This window comes from Ceratotherium simum, chromosome 14 (genome assembly GCF_057802395.1).
Source record: "Ceratotherium simum simum isolate JZ-2026a chromosome 14, ASM5780239v1, whole genome shotgun sequence".
NCBI lineage: Eukaryota > Metazoa > Chordata > Mammalia > Perissodactyla > Rhinocerotidae > Ceratotherium > Ceratotherium simum.
In genome coordinates, this window is record NC_141913.1 from 61,800,928 (window position 1) to 61,817,925 (window position 16,998).

The 16,998-nt window shown below is 49.7% G+C and overlaps 1 protein-coding gene across 3 annotated transcripts in view; it reads right to left on the reverse strand.

The window, feature by feature from the left end:
* Positions 1 to 16,998, reverse strand: part of MBP (myelin basic protein) — a 147,837-nt gene that overhangs the window by 30,830 nt on the left and 100,009 nt on the right. For 2 of the 3 annotated variants that reach the window (XM_087439352.1, XM_087439353.1), the window contains exons 4-5: positions 8,697 to 9,133; positions 1,445 to 1,522 (exon numbers count right to left, since the gene is read on the reverse strand). In XM_087439352.1, the coding sequence (XP_087295478.1) occupies positions 1,445 to 1,522; positions 8,697 to 9,133 (515 nt within the window). The remainder of the gene's footprint in view (positions 1 to 1,444; positions 1,523 to 8,696; positions 9,134 to 16,998) is intronic. The other variant, XM_087439354.1, reaches the window with a different exon arrangement.

Below are 16,998 nucleotides of genomic sequence, written 5' to 3' on the forward strand. Positions count from 1 at the left end.
GTCTCTGCCTCTCCGTGGTCTGCTTTCTGATGGCAAAGTGTCTCTGGTGGAGGAGAGAATAGGGCAGGGGGGCGTCCATTGGTTTCAGGGTGACGGGAGCAAGTCGCCCCTTTTGGGGCTTCAAAACGTCTGTCCATCCTCTGCTGTCCCCTCACACACACTGCACGTTCGCTGCTGCAGGATGACAGCATGCCTCCAGGCCCAGCACTGCCTCTCCGCAGCCTGGGGACGGCAGGGGCCCACCCAGGAAGGCATAGGCGCTCCGGCCCCGGCTTCACCGCGCTGGAGTCCCAACCAGGTCTGAGTGTCCCAGGGAACATGCCCCTCCCAGGTGGACGGGGCCCTCACTAACTTCCTGGGGGCAGAGGAGTCTGCTTGAAACAAAGAGCCACCGAGAGAGCCCTTTGAGAAGCAAGCACAGTGCCTCCAACTGGACACGATTCGGGTGAAACACCAGCTCTGGGAGCAGTATCCAGCCCGCCCCACTGAGGTTCTCCGGGATGGAGGCTCACGCCCACCGCAGCTTCACGGACAAGCCCTTCTGTGAGCCAGCTGCCCACAGTCACGGTGCTTGGGCTCCCCCGCCCCCACACTCAGTCAAGCGTGTCAGAGCAATGCTCTCGCTGTTTTCACGTTCAAGCACATGCTTTCAACCTTTTGCATTTTCCCAGGTTAAATAAGCCAGGCACCAGGGCCCAGAGCCTGCTATCATCTGGAAGCGCAGATCCACAGATGGGAGCCCGAGTGGTGGCCGCCTGCCCCTCGGAAGCAGCAGGGTGACTCAGGGATGACTCAGAGCCTCCTCTGGGGTCTTCCCTTCCTGTTCCCTCCCTGCTGTCCGCACAGTCGCCGCGAGGTCCCTAGTGCTCTGAGAAACAGCCTCTGCAGGGAGATGGAGGACAGAAAACAGCGCTTGTCCTCCGCCCAAGGGAGGCTCAGCCAAGCTCAGGTGAGGACGTTACTCGTGGCCACAGCAGGTAAGGGTTTAATTCAGCTAGTATGTAGTGAGCGCACAATATCTGTTAGGCACTGGTTTTCAAAGAAGACACGCACACAGGCAGGTCAAGGCCACGGTCGCAGGCCCCCTCTCCGAGGCCAGCACTGCCCGCTGCCCTGGCGTCTGTGGAATCACCTGTGGCCCAGCGGGCTCCCGTGGGCGTGTCACTGCCCGGCCCCAGGGCCCGCCCTTCCCAGCTCGTCCACGCAGGATCCCGCACCCGGAATCAAAGGCAGCGCCCACGTCTCTCTTGAGGATTTTCCTGACTTCACACATTTTCCTTTGTTTGCTTCCCCTTAGAGCTGCCCATTCACTTCGCCAAACATGACTTACAAATGCCCCTCAGCCAGGAGCGTGCCCTGGACACCACTTGTATGGACCGAGGACAGCGGGGGCCCTTGGCTCGAAGTGTGGCCCCAAGGAGGGGCGGACTGGGCGGCATCTTACCTTGTACATGTTGCACAGCCCGGGCCGGCTGTGGGCATGAGAGGGCAGAGGGCTCCTGCTCTGCTTGAGCCAGGGTACCTGCCAGAGGGACACAGAGTGGCCGTTTGAGTCCATGTGGGCACGCTGGCAGAGCCCCAAGTCCTCCAGCAATGTCCTGTCCTGCCCAGGCTTGGCGGGACCTGGGCAGTGAGGAGGGGGAAGTGGGAAGGAAGATTAGAAGTCAAGGGGTGTGTGAAGATGGATGGATGATGGACCAGTAAGAGGCCAGATGTTAGGGACACCACGAAGGAGAAGATGGTGGCATGATCTCCCAGGAGAGATGGATGGACGTCAGAAAAAAAGGAAGAAGAGGAAGGATTTAGGAAAAATTCTTTCCTTTAGAGTCTACTCTGGGACCCTAAAGCTGATTATGTGACCAAATTTTCCTACAATCGTAGCAGGCACCAGATGTAAGATTTCTGAGAGCAGGTAAAGAAGCATCTTCCAGACCGATGTGAGGCGCTGAGGGCTTTCTGAAGATCACCATGGAATAGACCCATTTTTACACTCAGTTTTATTTGTGGAGCTTTATGCTTTTTCTTTTGTAGCAAGTGTGTCAGCTTCTGCACTGGATTTACAAGTGGGAATCTTCCTGCTCTCGAGGTGACTGTGGCTATCACTGTGGGCGTTCTCAGTTTTTTATGGGCATAAGGACATCATTTTAAGGGTACCAGAGTGCTCAAAATCACCGGCAACACCGGGAGTCACACTTTGTCGCCGACATCCTTCCTTGTTGTTGGTGATGTTTAGGAGCTTAATAGTAACAGGAACTTAATATACCTTGACATGAGCTATGCACTGACCTTAACTCTATTGTTATAAATCTTCCTCAATAGAATTTGCTCCTAATTTAGTGTGTTTTCCCTATTCTCTTAGCTGTAAGCAGTGTGGTCGAGAGAAGAGTATTGCAGGACCAAGGTCAAGGTCTGCAGAGAGTTCCTCGCTTTTGACCTTCCACAGCAAAATGGCGCCAGAGACGGGGAGAGAGAAAGAGAGGGAGAAAGAGACAAAGACAGAGGGAGAGCGAGACACACACAAAGCTTTCTAGTGGTCAAGAGATAAAATCAAGGCAATAGGTTTCAAGAGATGTTTTGTATTGGCTACAGATGAAATGGCTTTTTAAAAAACTGGTTAACAAACAGCTGGTTATGAATGGAAATAAACAGTAGTAGGACACAGAAAACTGTCATTGCATTCTAGAAACATAACTGCAACGTGAACACACCAGGGTGTCCAGAGGCAATTCTGTGGCGAGTGCATGCTTACTGCACATTTCGCAGTCGATTCTCCCTGCACCAGAGGCAGTTGCTGTGCCAGCAAGAAGGGCTGGTGACTTTAATCCATGGTAGTGGGCACTCGAAAGAGTAAGACAACTGAGTGTTTAAGTATGTCTCGGTGGTGAGCCTGCAGTGGTCTCTCTCCTGATAAGGCCTGGGTGTCCCCACAGGGAGGGAGGCTCTCACGAGGGATGTACGGGCAAGTCCACGTCATATACTTGGCCAAAAGGCAAAGAAGAATTTTCTAATTTATTTTCCCTCTACTTAAGAGACTGTCCCTTCTTAATGAAGAGGACCATCTCTTTGACACATCTGCAGGCAGCTCTGGGGGGCAGGTGTTAAGCCCTTTCTCCTATCACACCCCGACTTCTTGGGTGCTGGCCATGCCACATGGGGCAGGCAGGGGCTGGGGCGGAAAGGAGCCCACAGCTCTGAGACGGGGGCCGGCCCCCACGGAACTGACTGGCATACAGCAAACACAGCCTTCACCCTGGCCTCCCCAGCAGCCCACCCTCCCCAGCAGTGGCAGCAAGAGTGAGGACAGGCTTTCTTTCCACCTGCGTGAGTGACAGTGGAAGGTTCCCCACCTCCTGTGGAGACCTGCTCGCCTGATCAGAAGGGCAGAATTTCTTCAGTAGAAGCAGCAGGAACGCGAGCAAGGCAACAGGAGGGAGGTGCCCCAACAGGAGCTGGAGGAGACAGAGGCAGGAAGAGCCTCTTATAGAAATCATGTGTGGGGCTCCCTCAGAAGAGTGCATTTTTCTTTAACTTTTTTCTTCTTTTTTACTATTTTTTATGAAGCAGGATGATTTCAGAGCATTTAAGGGTGTGGTGACAGACATAACGGAAAAACTCTAAGATAACATATTAAGCTAGAGTTTGATAAGAGATTTCTATGTTCTTAAAGGCTATATCAATTCCTTAGTGACGTCCACGTGAGCTCTGGTGAGTGGTCCTCTCCCTAATAAAGACGTCTCCTTCAGATGTCAAGCTAAGCTCTCCATCAGCCCATCAGAACTGCCTGTTACCACACGGCTGATCCTCTTACCCAAGGAAAATTGACGATGATGGAAAGCAACGCCGTACAGTGGAAATGAGCTGAAGAGGAGACGAGTTAGGACGAGGGTGTGCTGGGAGGAGGTGTTGTACAGAGGCAGGGAAGACAAATCGAAAGTAATTACACAGCGTTGCTTTTATTTCTAGTTTACCAAGGACCTCAAGCTTGCCCTTCATCTTACGCATGCACTGGCATCCTTAAGGAGAGCCAGCCCACCTCTCCCTTCCTTTCTCGAGTGCTTCTTTGACACCCTTCCGGGGGGAGCACTGGAGGGACGGGTCTCATGTGAGCTCACTCGTCAGCAAACACTGTTGAGCACACCGTGTCCCACACACTTCCCCAAACATCTGCAGGACGGGGCTTTGAGAGAAACATCAGCAACATCAAGCGGAACTAGAACAGCCATAATGGAAAGACCAGGACCCCGAACTGTCAGGGGAGAGCAAAGAATGAAACATCCACGTGTAAAAGCAAAGAGTGAGAACTGACCTCCGCGTGCAGGAGTGGCTGGTGCTCAGGCCTCAGACTCACCTGTTGGGTGTTCCATCAGGAGGCCTCGAAAATGCCAGCAACAAATGCACTTAGTAAGGGAGGGACATTGCAAAAGACAACTTAAAAAATTCACGTGCAATTAGTACACCATCCTCAGTCTGTTAAAATGTTTAATAAATGCATAAAAAGGAAGAAACATATATAAAGCGAAAGTTTATCACAAAATAAACTGGAATACAATCACTGAAGGCAATCATCATTAAATACATCAACATAATTTACAACATATCACTCATACAGAGGACGCAGCCAAATCCCCGCCAACACAGGGACATAACCCTCTAATTCAACCATAGCCTCGTTAAATGACAGTGGGCAACTGAGGCTGTGGAGTTGACAGGAGGACACAGGAACCAGCTGGTAGCTGAGCCAGGGAGATCACTGATCAATAACTGGTCAGGGGAATGATACTTCAAAAGGAATGCCTGTAGGAAATCTCAAAAAGTTTTTGTTCGGGTGCAGAAACAAATACGCCCACCACATCTGAACGTTCTCTGGTCAGATCTCTTGGTAAAATGATGCACTGAGTGACCGGGTTGTTGCCACATGGACTCCTGTTGAGAGTCCCCTGGCTCTGGGTGCGTTGCTGCACTCCTGTGGTGAACACACTCCTGTGGGGGGACACACTCCAAGCAGAAATGAGTGAGTGCACTTCCACTGGCCCTTGACTTTGGGCTGGACCCCCACACAGAGTGGAGGCCCCACTCAGACGCTTCCTACTGTGTCCTTCATGTCATCTCCAAATGTTACACTCCCCGAGGATTACAGAATATGGCTACAAGATTAGGACATCAGGTTAAGTTACTGTAGAACTAAAAATGTGTTAAGCGAAATTAAAATGCGATGAAAAACATCAGGAAACAGAACATTGTGATTCAGGAAACAGAACATTGTGATTAATTTACAGGACCCATTATACCCTTTAGCATTAAATGACAGAACTGGTTCTTTTCCCATACAACCAAAACGAGAGGCACAGAAGTACTACTGAATGCTGAATAATGGAATGCTGAGAATAGCAGGTAATAAATGGAGCTTTGAATGTAAAGTAAATGGAGAAAAGTCAGTAAAATCATCAGTATAGAAACTAGCTTTAAAAAACTCTTTATACAGATACGGAGCAATGTGAGATTGGTATGTTCTCGTTGCCCTCTTACTTGGGAATTGCCCAGGTGTTACATCACGGTGCCTAGCTTAGTTATTTCATAAAACCTTATTTCTTTGAGATGAAAAGGAACAAGAACAGTTTCTGCAGCTGGCATTCCCGGGCTTTGGCCTGTTAGGCCTGCGTAGCCGACGCCACCAGCAGTGGCGCGGGAGGGAAGCCCGTGGCGCAGGTTTGGCAAGGAGTGGCGGGGAAGGATGGCAGCGTAGGAGAGCCACCCTTTTTAACCCGACCCAACGCATTTTAATCCTCGCCCTAAATGCCTGCCCATTCCTCACAAGGCCTCACATTCCAGGGAACTGAAAAACCTGTTCCTTACAGGCAACAACACAGGCCTTCTTTCGTTCTTTCCTCTCACAACAAAGAAGCACGTTTTCTGTGAATGTGCTTTACATTTACAGCTCTCAAAAAATATGCCTCCTCAAGCAATTTATGACGCACTTTCCCTGAAGGTCAACTCCCCAGCCACACCAAGGGTGGGCGCTGTCGGTGCATTCTGGGGACTGGGGGCGGCAGCTCCACCCAGGGCCCCAGGGCCCCACCAGCTCTTAGGGGAGGGAGGGGCAGCAGGGGGCGCCAGTGGACACAGGGCCGCTGTTCCAGGAGCCATAGGCTCCATTCAGCCTTGCAGGATTCTACCGTGAAAAACCCACTCTAGACAGATAAGCAGAAAAACCCGCTTCCCCAAAACACTCGCCAGTTAGAGCACCTGCCACTCAGGCCTGTGGGCGCCCTTTATCATCCTACTACCTTAGACAATTATCTCAGAAATGGAAAATGGTGAGATGGGCTTTTATGGACAATAATCAGGCCTTTCAATTCTCTTCTTTTCTCTAGCTTCAATCCAAAGGACCTTTCTAGTATATAAAATGAGGGCTCTCTGGATTTATAAACAGAGCAAAGCAAAAATAAAAACAAAAACAACAAATAACCCCTCAGTAGTGCACACCAATAAACACCCCAGACTTCTAGGGCCATGGCGGGTGTGTCGCTGGGCGGAGAATGTGTTAAGCTCACATCCCAAGTGTTTAAAAGCAAACAAACAAAGAATCCACAATACAACAGGTGGACTGAACAAATATTGCCAGTAATCCCACTGCACCTCTCAGCAAAGACCCTCCACAGGAATGGTCTCCGGCCTGTGTTTGTAATAAGCAACTGTATCATTGTACACGCCAACTCCCCTCCATTTCTTGGGCATCAACAGGGCAAGGCTGTTCATTTTTAAATCTTCTTTATTCAACATTCAGAAGTGAACAGAATTGATTTAAACATTGTTTTTATTTTTCAAAAACCTGTGAAAATGTTTTCATCTCTTTGGATCCTTAATAATCTAGCAACACTATTTTGCAAAGTGGATGCCTACTTCTCAGACTAGAATATTTTCTTTGAAAATATTGAAGAGTATAAGAGACTTAAAGCAATAAAGGTTGTAATTTTCTACATAAAGAAAAACATGCATATGTATATATATATCCATTTTGAAATAAAGTCACAATGATTGATATAAATGCTTTCACAATTTTATTTCATTTAAACCATTTTTGGTGGTATTTAAACCATTACCACCAAAATGAAGCTTGTTTTCTAACGTGCTATTCAGCTATTTAACCTTTTCTGCACAGTTTAATTATATTTTTCTTGCTCCTTGAGTTAAGCAGAATAGTTTAAGGTTTCAAAACTGGAGACACCACATGCAGATGGGGTGCTTAGCATAATAGAAAGACTTCATTAAGAAGCCAGAACCTGGTGAGGTTTGATAGCTATGCTTGAAAAGGCACCTCAGATTGAAACTAGCATTAGAAATAGGTCAGATGACCAACATTTCAGGGTGAGGGAAGACTGCCCCAGAGTGAAAGAAAATCTCTGGAAATACAGAACCAACCAGGAAATGAATTCCATAATCGCTTAATATGTATCACAGGTTATTCACAAAAAGTCACGACAATTGTCACATGAGAGATCTCAACTCGGAGTAGATGCTGGAGACATTACCAATGCCTGAAGCCTCAAGGAGCTGCACACTCGTACAAAAGGCAAACCCGACATTTATCTTCAACAATTTCATGATCTTCAATAATTTTAAGAATTATAGTTAGAGACCAAAGCAAATTGTAGATACTCCTTAACTCCACGTTGCCCAGAGTTCTTGTGATATGCTACATGACTGCTCCACACTTCACTGCAGAGCCGCTTACGTTCCTGGAGGCCTCTCAGAATAAGCCCCGTATCAGCCAGAGAACAGCTGCATCTTACACGTTCTGTGAGCACGTCCAATAAAACTGGGGCTTTTCTGAAAAAGCTCTCTCCTTCCAAAATTACCCAGGTATCCAACACTCTAAGTCATGTGACATGTTATGTATTTGCTATGGGAATGTCACGTGGAGACTGGCTCTTTAATGAAACATCAGCCACAGATGCTCTATTCACAATCAACTCCAGAAGCTGCTGTGGGAAACAGAACCACAATAGGAGCGCTTTTTCTTGCGATGTATTTTTATCTACAGAACATTTAAATAATGAAACTTCACAGATTCTATATTCAAATTAAGGGAATAACAAAATAATACAGTTTTGATTCACAGACACACTCATTTATCCCTCCACCCTCTGCCTCAAAACAACTCAGACAAAAGAGAAACTTCACTCAAGGCAAATGGAAATTTGGAGTTTGTTCAAAAGTCCTCAATTGCAGTATTGTTACAAAGCAACTAGAAGCTAGCAGCACTGAGTCCGAGAAAAAATTAGCATAACCCAATGTTGAACCCCAAAGCATGGGCAGCAGAAGCAAAATCAGCCATAAAGCCCCCAAGCATAAGACATACAAGACCCCAGAAGACAGTGCTCTTTCTGCAATGCCCACATCCACACCACCCTAGAGACGCAGAATTCAGAATGTTCTTGCATTCCTGAGCCACATCCTGATTGCAATCCCTTGTGAGGAGGAGGACGAGGGTGAGTTAAGTGGAAATATTGTAAGCAGCAACCCAGGACCCCTCCAGTGGCCTATAAACATTTCTGGCAAGGACAACGCCCTAGACAGCTAAGAGGCCGCGTCAGCATCTCCTCTAATGGCTTAGTTCACCTGCTGATTTTCCTTCCTTTTCCATCTAAACTAAAGCGGACACACATTTGCGTGCTCCTCTACTCCTCAGAGCTCACCTTGCCTGAGCCCCGCTTGGGCACACCCCTGTCACCGCCAAAGAAGCGCCCCAGGGAGTCGAGGATGCCCGTGTCTCTGTGCCTCGGGAGGAAGCCATGCCTGGCGTGATCCATGGTGCTGGCTGAGGCCAGGTACTTTGATCCGTGCCTCTGGGAGGGTCTCTTCTGTGACGCCATCACATCCAGGCCCTCCGGAGCAGCTGCACTGTCCTCTTGGATGGTCTGGAGCTCGTCTGACTCCGAGGGTCTGTCTTTGAAGGTGTTGTCCTCCCTCCCGGGGGCATCTCGGGAAAAGAGGCGGATCAAGTGGGGGCGGCCCCCTGGGTCAGCTGGGTTGGCGTCCTGCCAGGCATTCTTTGGGTCCGCTGTGCGCTTGGAGTCTGTCACCGCTGTGTCCTGAGAGGGGGTCCCATTGTTCTGGTCCACATCTGCCTCTCCTGCAAACAACAGTGAGATATGAATACGGGCTGTGCAAAGCAGAGCGCAGGACAATGCTGCTTTCTTCCAGGGCCAGTGAACTGGTTGTCTCCTACAAAATCCACAGAATGTGCGTGGGGCCCTAAAGCTACATGGCAGCTCCAGACCGCCTTTGGCAGAAACCAACCTGGACTGAGCACCCTCGTTGCGGCTCTGTGTTTCCGAGGCCCTGGGAACTGCTTCAGTTACCCAAGATTTGGCACTACAGAACGCGCACCAGGGCTTCCTGCAGAAGCGGCCTGCTGAGCGAGCGCAAACCCGTCCACATTTCCCCTTGGGGGCTGCTGCTACTGCGCCTGGGGAGTCCAGGATTGCGGGCACCTCTTGGGGCATTTCTCATCTAAAGAGCCTCTGGCGCATAAGCTAAACCTCTTGGGAGCATTTATTTGACAAAAGGTATTTTTAGTGTTCTTGGTAAAAATGGAACTTCCCACATCTTTTTGCAATTCATGCCTTAAAGAAACAGGGCATTTAGAATTCTTTAGTTTCCAGATTCCACAAGAGGCCTCTTGCATTGGAGAATTGTTTATTCAGGATATTTTGATTTGGCTTCTCCTCTGTAAGCAGCAACGATTAGAAAGTTTAAAGGGGGAATGGGGTATTTCATATTATATACCACCATCTCATAGCTTTCTACAAAAAGATAACAGTATTTCTCTCAAGAATGGCAATACATCCATTTTGCTCTCAAGTTACAAGTTAGGTTTAAACGAACATCATTTAGTTAGTCTCCTCTCCAAACTTTATTATTTATCTACAGAAAATGTGGGTTTACTTACATTTCCTGTAGTCCCACCCATCCATCTAACCAATCTGTTCACTGATATTTACCCAATAGCATCCATCCATCCATTCATCTATCTAGCCACCCATCTATCTACCCACCCAGCCATCCAGCCACCCATCCACCTATCCAGCCACCCACTCATCCATCCATCCACCCATCCATCCACCCACTCACCCATCCATCCATCCATCCACCCATTCATCCATCCACCCACCCATCCATCACCCATCCACCCACCCACCCATCCATCCATCCACCCATCCAGCCACCCACCCATCTATGCACCCATGCAACCACCCATCCACCCATTCATCCATCCACCCACCCATCCATCTACTCACCCATCCAGCCACCCACCCAGCACCCACCCATCCACCCATCCATCTACCCACCCATCCATCCACCCACCCATCCACCCATTCATCTATCCACCCATTACTTACTGATGTACTGTTCTAGATGGATGAGATGTGGTCCTTGTCTCATGAACATAGATGTAAATGAATGTTATGAGAGGAATACTGTCCCCCAAAATGGCATGTCCAAGTCCTAACCCCTGGTACCTATGAATGTGACCTTATTTGGAAATAAGGTGTTTTGTAGGTATAATCAAGTTAAGATGAGGTTGTACTGGGGTAGGGTGGGCCTGATCCAATGACCAGTGTCTTGATAAGAAGAAGAGGATTAGGACACAGACACAGACACTCAGGGAAGAGGCCATCTGATGATGGAAACGGACTGGAGTGATGTGTCTACAAGACAACGGACACCAAGGGTTTCCAGGAACACCAGGAGGTAGGAGACACGGAACAGACTCTCCTCTAGAGCCTTCAGAGCCAGCACGGCCCTGCCGACACCTTGATTTCAGATTTCCAGCCCCCAGAACCGTGAGATAAGAAATTCCTGCTGTTCACCTAGTCACATAGTTTGTGGTACTTCGTTGAGGTAGCCACAGGAAATGGATACAATGTACAGTTTCATATCAAGTATGATATGAAAGAAAACAGAGCAGGTGAGGGGCATCAGGAAGGCCCCTTGAGGGAACATCGGATGAAATGAAAGAGCGGCCATGTGAGGACTGGGGGTTGGGGTGTTTCTGCAGAGGAGAAGGACACCCAACAGGAGGTCTGGGCAGGAATAAGCTTGGCATGTTCACACGGGAGAGGCAGAAAGGTCGAGAGCCTGAGCGAGCTGGTGCAAGGCCTGAGGTGAGAGGGAGTGGGCGAGCGGGAGGATGGTGGAGGGGAGAAGGTGAGGTGGAGGATGGTGGGGGGAGAAGGTGAGATGGAGGATGGTGGGGGGAGAAGGTGAGGTGGAGGATGGTGGGGGAGAAGGTGAGGTGGAGGATGGTGGAGGGAGAAGGTGAGGTAGAGGATGGTGGGAGGGAGTGGGTGAGTGGGAGGATGGTGGAGGGAGAAGGTGAGGTGGAGGATGGTGGAGGGAGAAGGTGAGGTGGAGGATGGTGGAGGGGAGAAGATGAGGTGGAGGATGGTGGGGAGGTGAGGTGGAGGATGGTGCAGGGAGGAGGTGAGGTGGAGGATGGTGCAGGGGAGGAGGTAAGGCGGACGATGGTGGAGGGAGGAGGTAAGATGGAGGATGGTGGGGGAGGAGGTGAGGTGGAGGATGGTGGGGGAGGTGAGGTGGAGGATGGTGCAGGGGAGGAGGTGAGGTGGAGGATGGTGCAGGGGAGGAGGTAAGGCGGACGATGGTGGAGGGGAGGAGGTAAGATGGAGGATGGTGGGGGAGGAGGTGAGGTGGAGGATGGTGCAGGGGAGGAGGTGAGATGGAGGATGGTGCAGGGGAGGAGGTGAGGAGGAGGAGGTGCACAGGGCCCTGGGCCGGACGGCACAGGGCTTTGAGGGTCAAGGCAAGGAGCTGGCCTTTTCTCTGAAGAGCAACCAGAGACCACTAAGGGGGTGTAGACGGGACTGGACTTCAAGGTAGAAGATGGCTGGGCCTGCAGGCGAGCACAGGTGCAGGCGAGCACAGGTGGGAGGGACTGCTGTCCATGGGAGAGATTGGAGGGTGGCCAGGGTTGTGCTCTGGGGGCTGGGAAGGGGAGGGATCTGAGGGTTGATTGCACATAGGGGTGAGGCAGGGTCATTTCCTCTTGTTATACATATTTGTGGAAGTTTGTATATCTACAACACATACTTCCACAAATACATAAACAACAAAAAGCAAATGATTCTACACTTTCGACAAAATCATAGGAGTCAAAAGACTGTCCCATGAATGACACATCATGCAGTCAATATACTGACCTATATTGCCAAAGCAGAGTAACTTACTCCCAACAAAGATCATAAACGTTTGCCTGTGACAGAGTGCAAGGCAAACAGCGGGAACCAGGAACACAGTAACCTTATTCACACTCCTGAGACTGCATACGGCTGTCAGGTGCTCAGGTGTGCCTAATGCCAGCCACTCTACATGCCTTAGAAATCTGTCACTTAGAATATGGCACATCTTATACGACCCCTGATTAATTCAACCACATTAGAACACGGCATTTATAATGTATCTATTAAATGCCTCACTGCATCGCAGCAACATAAAAATGCAACATGAAGAATATCAGGGCAGCAGAAGGCTGTAGATTTTTGCAGGAATGCAATGCTAATTTATAGGTTGCAACAGAAATAGAGCCTGATTTTCTAGCTATGCTTTATATTCTGTGGCTAATATAAATTAATGCAAATGTGAAAGGAAAACAATGGCGACATTGTACATGATTAAATGCATTAACAAAACACAGGCGCATCTGAATACTAATATTTTTACAACAGTTGGGCCTTGTGTCCCTGAATACTGTTATTTGTGAGGCACAGAAGGGCATTTGTGTCCCAAAAGTAGCTTCTCCCAGCACATAAGGAGTACGGGGAGAAGCTGGATCCGTGGATGTGCAGCATTTTTGGTGGGGACAAGTGCTGTTTTAATTTGCCAATTAATACCAGCTTTAATCAAATTTAAGCCCCATGTCGAGTTTTTATCTAGACTATAATTATGGAGCAGAGCATTCAGTACACAATTTGTGAGGCATGGATCTGCTTCAACCAGAACATGCACTTACAATACTCTCTCTATTACTGTTCAAATTCTACAGGAATTTGCAAGAAAACTTCTTAAAAAAAACCCCACCTCAATCTAATTTGTAGAAGGAGCCCCAGAAAACTGAGATGGGAAATGTCCTGGGCCTTTGAAGGTAGTGATGCTAAAATCACAGAATGGCCCCCTGGGACTTCTCTGAGAAACAGGGAAGCTGTCATTCACTCGAGAGTGGCTCCTGGAGCAGAAACGCCCACCAAGCGGCATGGTGATACTGGGGGACGTGTTTACTATTTGACGAGACTCACAGCTGTCGCGGCCGGAGGGAGGCTCCGGCGGAACGTCGCGGCAGCACCATTTGGGCCAGTGCATCTGTGCTCCCCACCGACCTCACCCCGGCAGGCAGGGCGTCCCAGGTCCCGTGGCTTCTCCCTTTGGATTACTTCTCACGAGACTGCCTACGACCACCTCTTCCTTTTTCTTTTCCTCTCTTTTGCCCCCTTGTGCCAGGGTGTGCTACGTCATCATTGCTAACCTCCTCTTTAGTCTCTGTCGTGAGATTCCACGGCACACGGTGGCCATAAAAGGTTCCCGGTATGAGGCCCCTGATTCGTGCCCTTAATGACCCCTCACTCTCACACCCCCAAGGACAAGCTCGTCCTCCGCTTTTCCCCTTAACCCCCAACACGCCCCAGCACTCGAGCTCTACTCCGCTTCCTTGGGCCTCTGCCGTCTTGACAAGGCTGCTGCGGCCTGCCTCCCCGTCCCGTCCTGACCCTCCCCGGGAGGCCTGCTTGGGGCAGCTGGACCAGCTTCTGCCTCTGTGGATGCAGGCTCTAGGGTGGTCAGCACCAGAGAGTGACCGTCGGCCGCAGTTCTCTTGATTGTCCCCTAGGTGCTCTTCTGTTCTCGCTAGCTGGGCGATGCCGTCTCTGAAGGCAGGGACTGCACAGGGCCGGGGGCCTCGACGGGTGCTCGGGAGGGCTCAGTGTGTGATCACAGAAGGGCTGGTGTTCACTGGGCTGTGAACCCAAAAGGAAACAACAGAATCCAAATCCCACAGTCGTCTTTGCCAGAAGAACTTAGCCATTGGCACTGCAGCTGTTAAACTGACTTGATAGACTTATTTTTAAGTGAGGATTTCCCTTCAATCCTAAAAGGCTTACACCAATGGTCTAAGGGGCTCCGGCTTGGAAGTCAATTTCAGTTGTATAATCTCATTCTTCCTGGCTATGCAGCGGTTTTGTAATATTCTGAATTTAACCAGTCAGCATGACTCTCAGGTGCCAGAATGAAGAATTTAGCTTTCCTGCTCTATTCTTTCATGAACTCCGAGTCCAAGTTCACACATTGGGGCTGCCTGCTCATGCTGAACACGGATCGTGAGCGGGACTGACCTGACAGGACGTTTCATCCACTCGAGCCCTCAGGTCTGTCTGGAGTAAACCAGAGCACGCAGAGGGCAGAGAAACAAAGCTGTGGACGGCAGAGTCCAGGGTCAGGGCCAAGGAGGGCTGGAGGTCTGCAGGGCATAACAGAGAGGGACCCTGGAGGTGACCTCACTCCCGTAACTGGCTGCTGGCCTCGAGCAGGCGGCTGAGCTGAGCTGCCCACCGGTGTGCGTAGTTATGACACAGGAAGGTGCAGCTACGTTCCCGGCTGAAACACCTCAAGGCCCCTTTCAGCAACGCACGCTCTGATCTGGAGGCTCTGAGTGTTCACCCAGTGCCCCCCCTTCCCGTAAATGCAGCTGTCTGTAGAGAGCTCCAGCAAGGAAAAGTCTTTGCTGATTGCTCACTGGGCATTTTATATGCACTATCAACAACCCTAGGAAGCAGGGAGTTTTACAAGCCTTCTTTTTTTTTGGTGAGGAAGATTAGCGCTAACATCTGCTGCCAATCTTCCTCTTTTTGCTGAGGAAGATTGGCCCTGAGCTAACACCTGTTGCCAATTTTCCTCTTTTTTCTTTAGGTAGAATGGCCCTGAGCTACATCTGTGCCCAACTTCCTCTATTTTATATATGGGACGCCACCACAGCATGGCTTGATAGGTGGTGCGTAGATCCGTGCCCAGGATCCGAACCTGCAAACCCTGGGCCACCAAAGCAGAGCATGTGAACTTAACCACTACGCCATTGGGCTGGCCCCTATAAGTCCTTTTATTCACATGAGGAAACTGAGACAGAAGAGTTTGATGGAGGAACTGACGCTAATTCCAGGTCCAAAGCTGCCTCTATGTTCTGCAAACTGCAGACTGTTTCCCAAGCCCTGGGTGCTGCTCACCGGGCCTTCTCCAGCCCCAGCTGGCTTTAACTGCAACTAGATTTTGCCTCTCAGGTTAAAATTTAACTGCAGAGATGTGATGAGTAAAACATTTCTGGATCACAGCTGCTTAACAAAGAGGGACTGACCAGGAGAGATGGAGAGACTCTCTAGAAAGCCACCCATCCTGAGATAAGAGCTCAGCCAGGGCCTCCACGTGTTAGCAACAGAGACCTGGAGGCACCCAGCGGGCTCATTGCTTCTCCAGGCCCCCGGGCACTCTGCAGGCATGGGAGGCGGCTGTGTCACCGCACGCCCTCCTGTCCCCCTGCTCACCCCCACGCATAACCGTCTATTCACAATTTACAACATCGGCTGTCGTCGGCAGAACATATTAATGACTGTTAAACACCAAAAAAGGCTGAGTTCAGGAATTCTGCAAAATTATATTGCCACTCTGACAGTTGAGGTGTCACCCTGTAACAATTTAGGAGCTCTGAGGGCAATAACTCCACGCTTGTTTAGAAATTGCCAGTCACCCATCATCTTGCTATAATCAGAAAATGACACTCATAAAATTTAAGTCCTATATTTAAATATTGCTATATTCTTTTTACCCAGAGCATATATCTTATATGCTTTATTTCATTGCATCCATGGAAGTTCTAGTCCGTGAATAACTGTCATCAAAACTGCCTCCGTGGGGCTGACCCCATGCCTTAGCGGTTAAGAGTGCACGCTCCGCTACTGGCGGCCCGGGTTCGGATCCCGGGCAAGCACTGACGCACCGCTTCTCCGGCCATGCTGAGGCCGCGTCCCACATACAGCACTAGAAGGATGTGCAGCTATGACATACAACTATCTACTGGGGCTTTGGGGAAAAAAAAAAAGGAGGAGGATTGGCAATAGATGTTAGCTCAGAGCCAGTCTTCCTCAGCAAAAAAAGAGGAGGATTAGCACGGATGTTAGCTCAGGGCCGATCTTCCTCACAAAAAACAAAACAAAACAAAACAAAAACGCCTCCGTGTGTGTGTGTGTGTGTGTGTGTGTATACATGAGGAAAAATACAGATGCCTCGGCACACCCCAGACCCAATAAATCAGAATGCCTAGGATGGTGCCTGATTTTGCCTTTTTTTAAATAGGCCGAGTGGAGTGGGTGACAGTTATTCATTCTCCAAAGAGCTGAGCCTCAGCCTCTTCACCACAGCACTACACGCGCTCAGCCACTTCCCACTTACCTACGCTCACAGCTCACAGTACTGCACGGAAAGTTTAATTTCAAAGACGCGAATGATCTGGAACCCGTCACATGGGGCTGCTGGCTGCTCAGGGCTGGGTGTTTCCCACCCTCGATCCTGCTGTGTGCCGAGAATGCCCCTTGTCAGAGGCTGCCACCTGCCTCCTCCTGGGGACAGCACTTCCTGCCACTGTCGGGGCTGGAACTCGGTGCTTTAACACCTGCGGGACGACCCGTGGGGACGGCTCTACCATGTGCAACACTCACACGCAGGGTCTGTCTCCAGGAGGGAGATCAGCATGAGCTCGGGCACAGCTTTCTCTTCTGGGTTTGCACCTTTCTCTGAATGCCAGAGGTTTTCAGGTCATCGTGAGTAGCAACTATTTAGTTACTCAGAGCATGACCACATTGCTCACAAACCAGAATAAAACTTAATACAGAAATCATCTCTGTGAACACAAGTCACTCTGTTAAATTTAAGTATAAAATA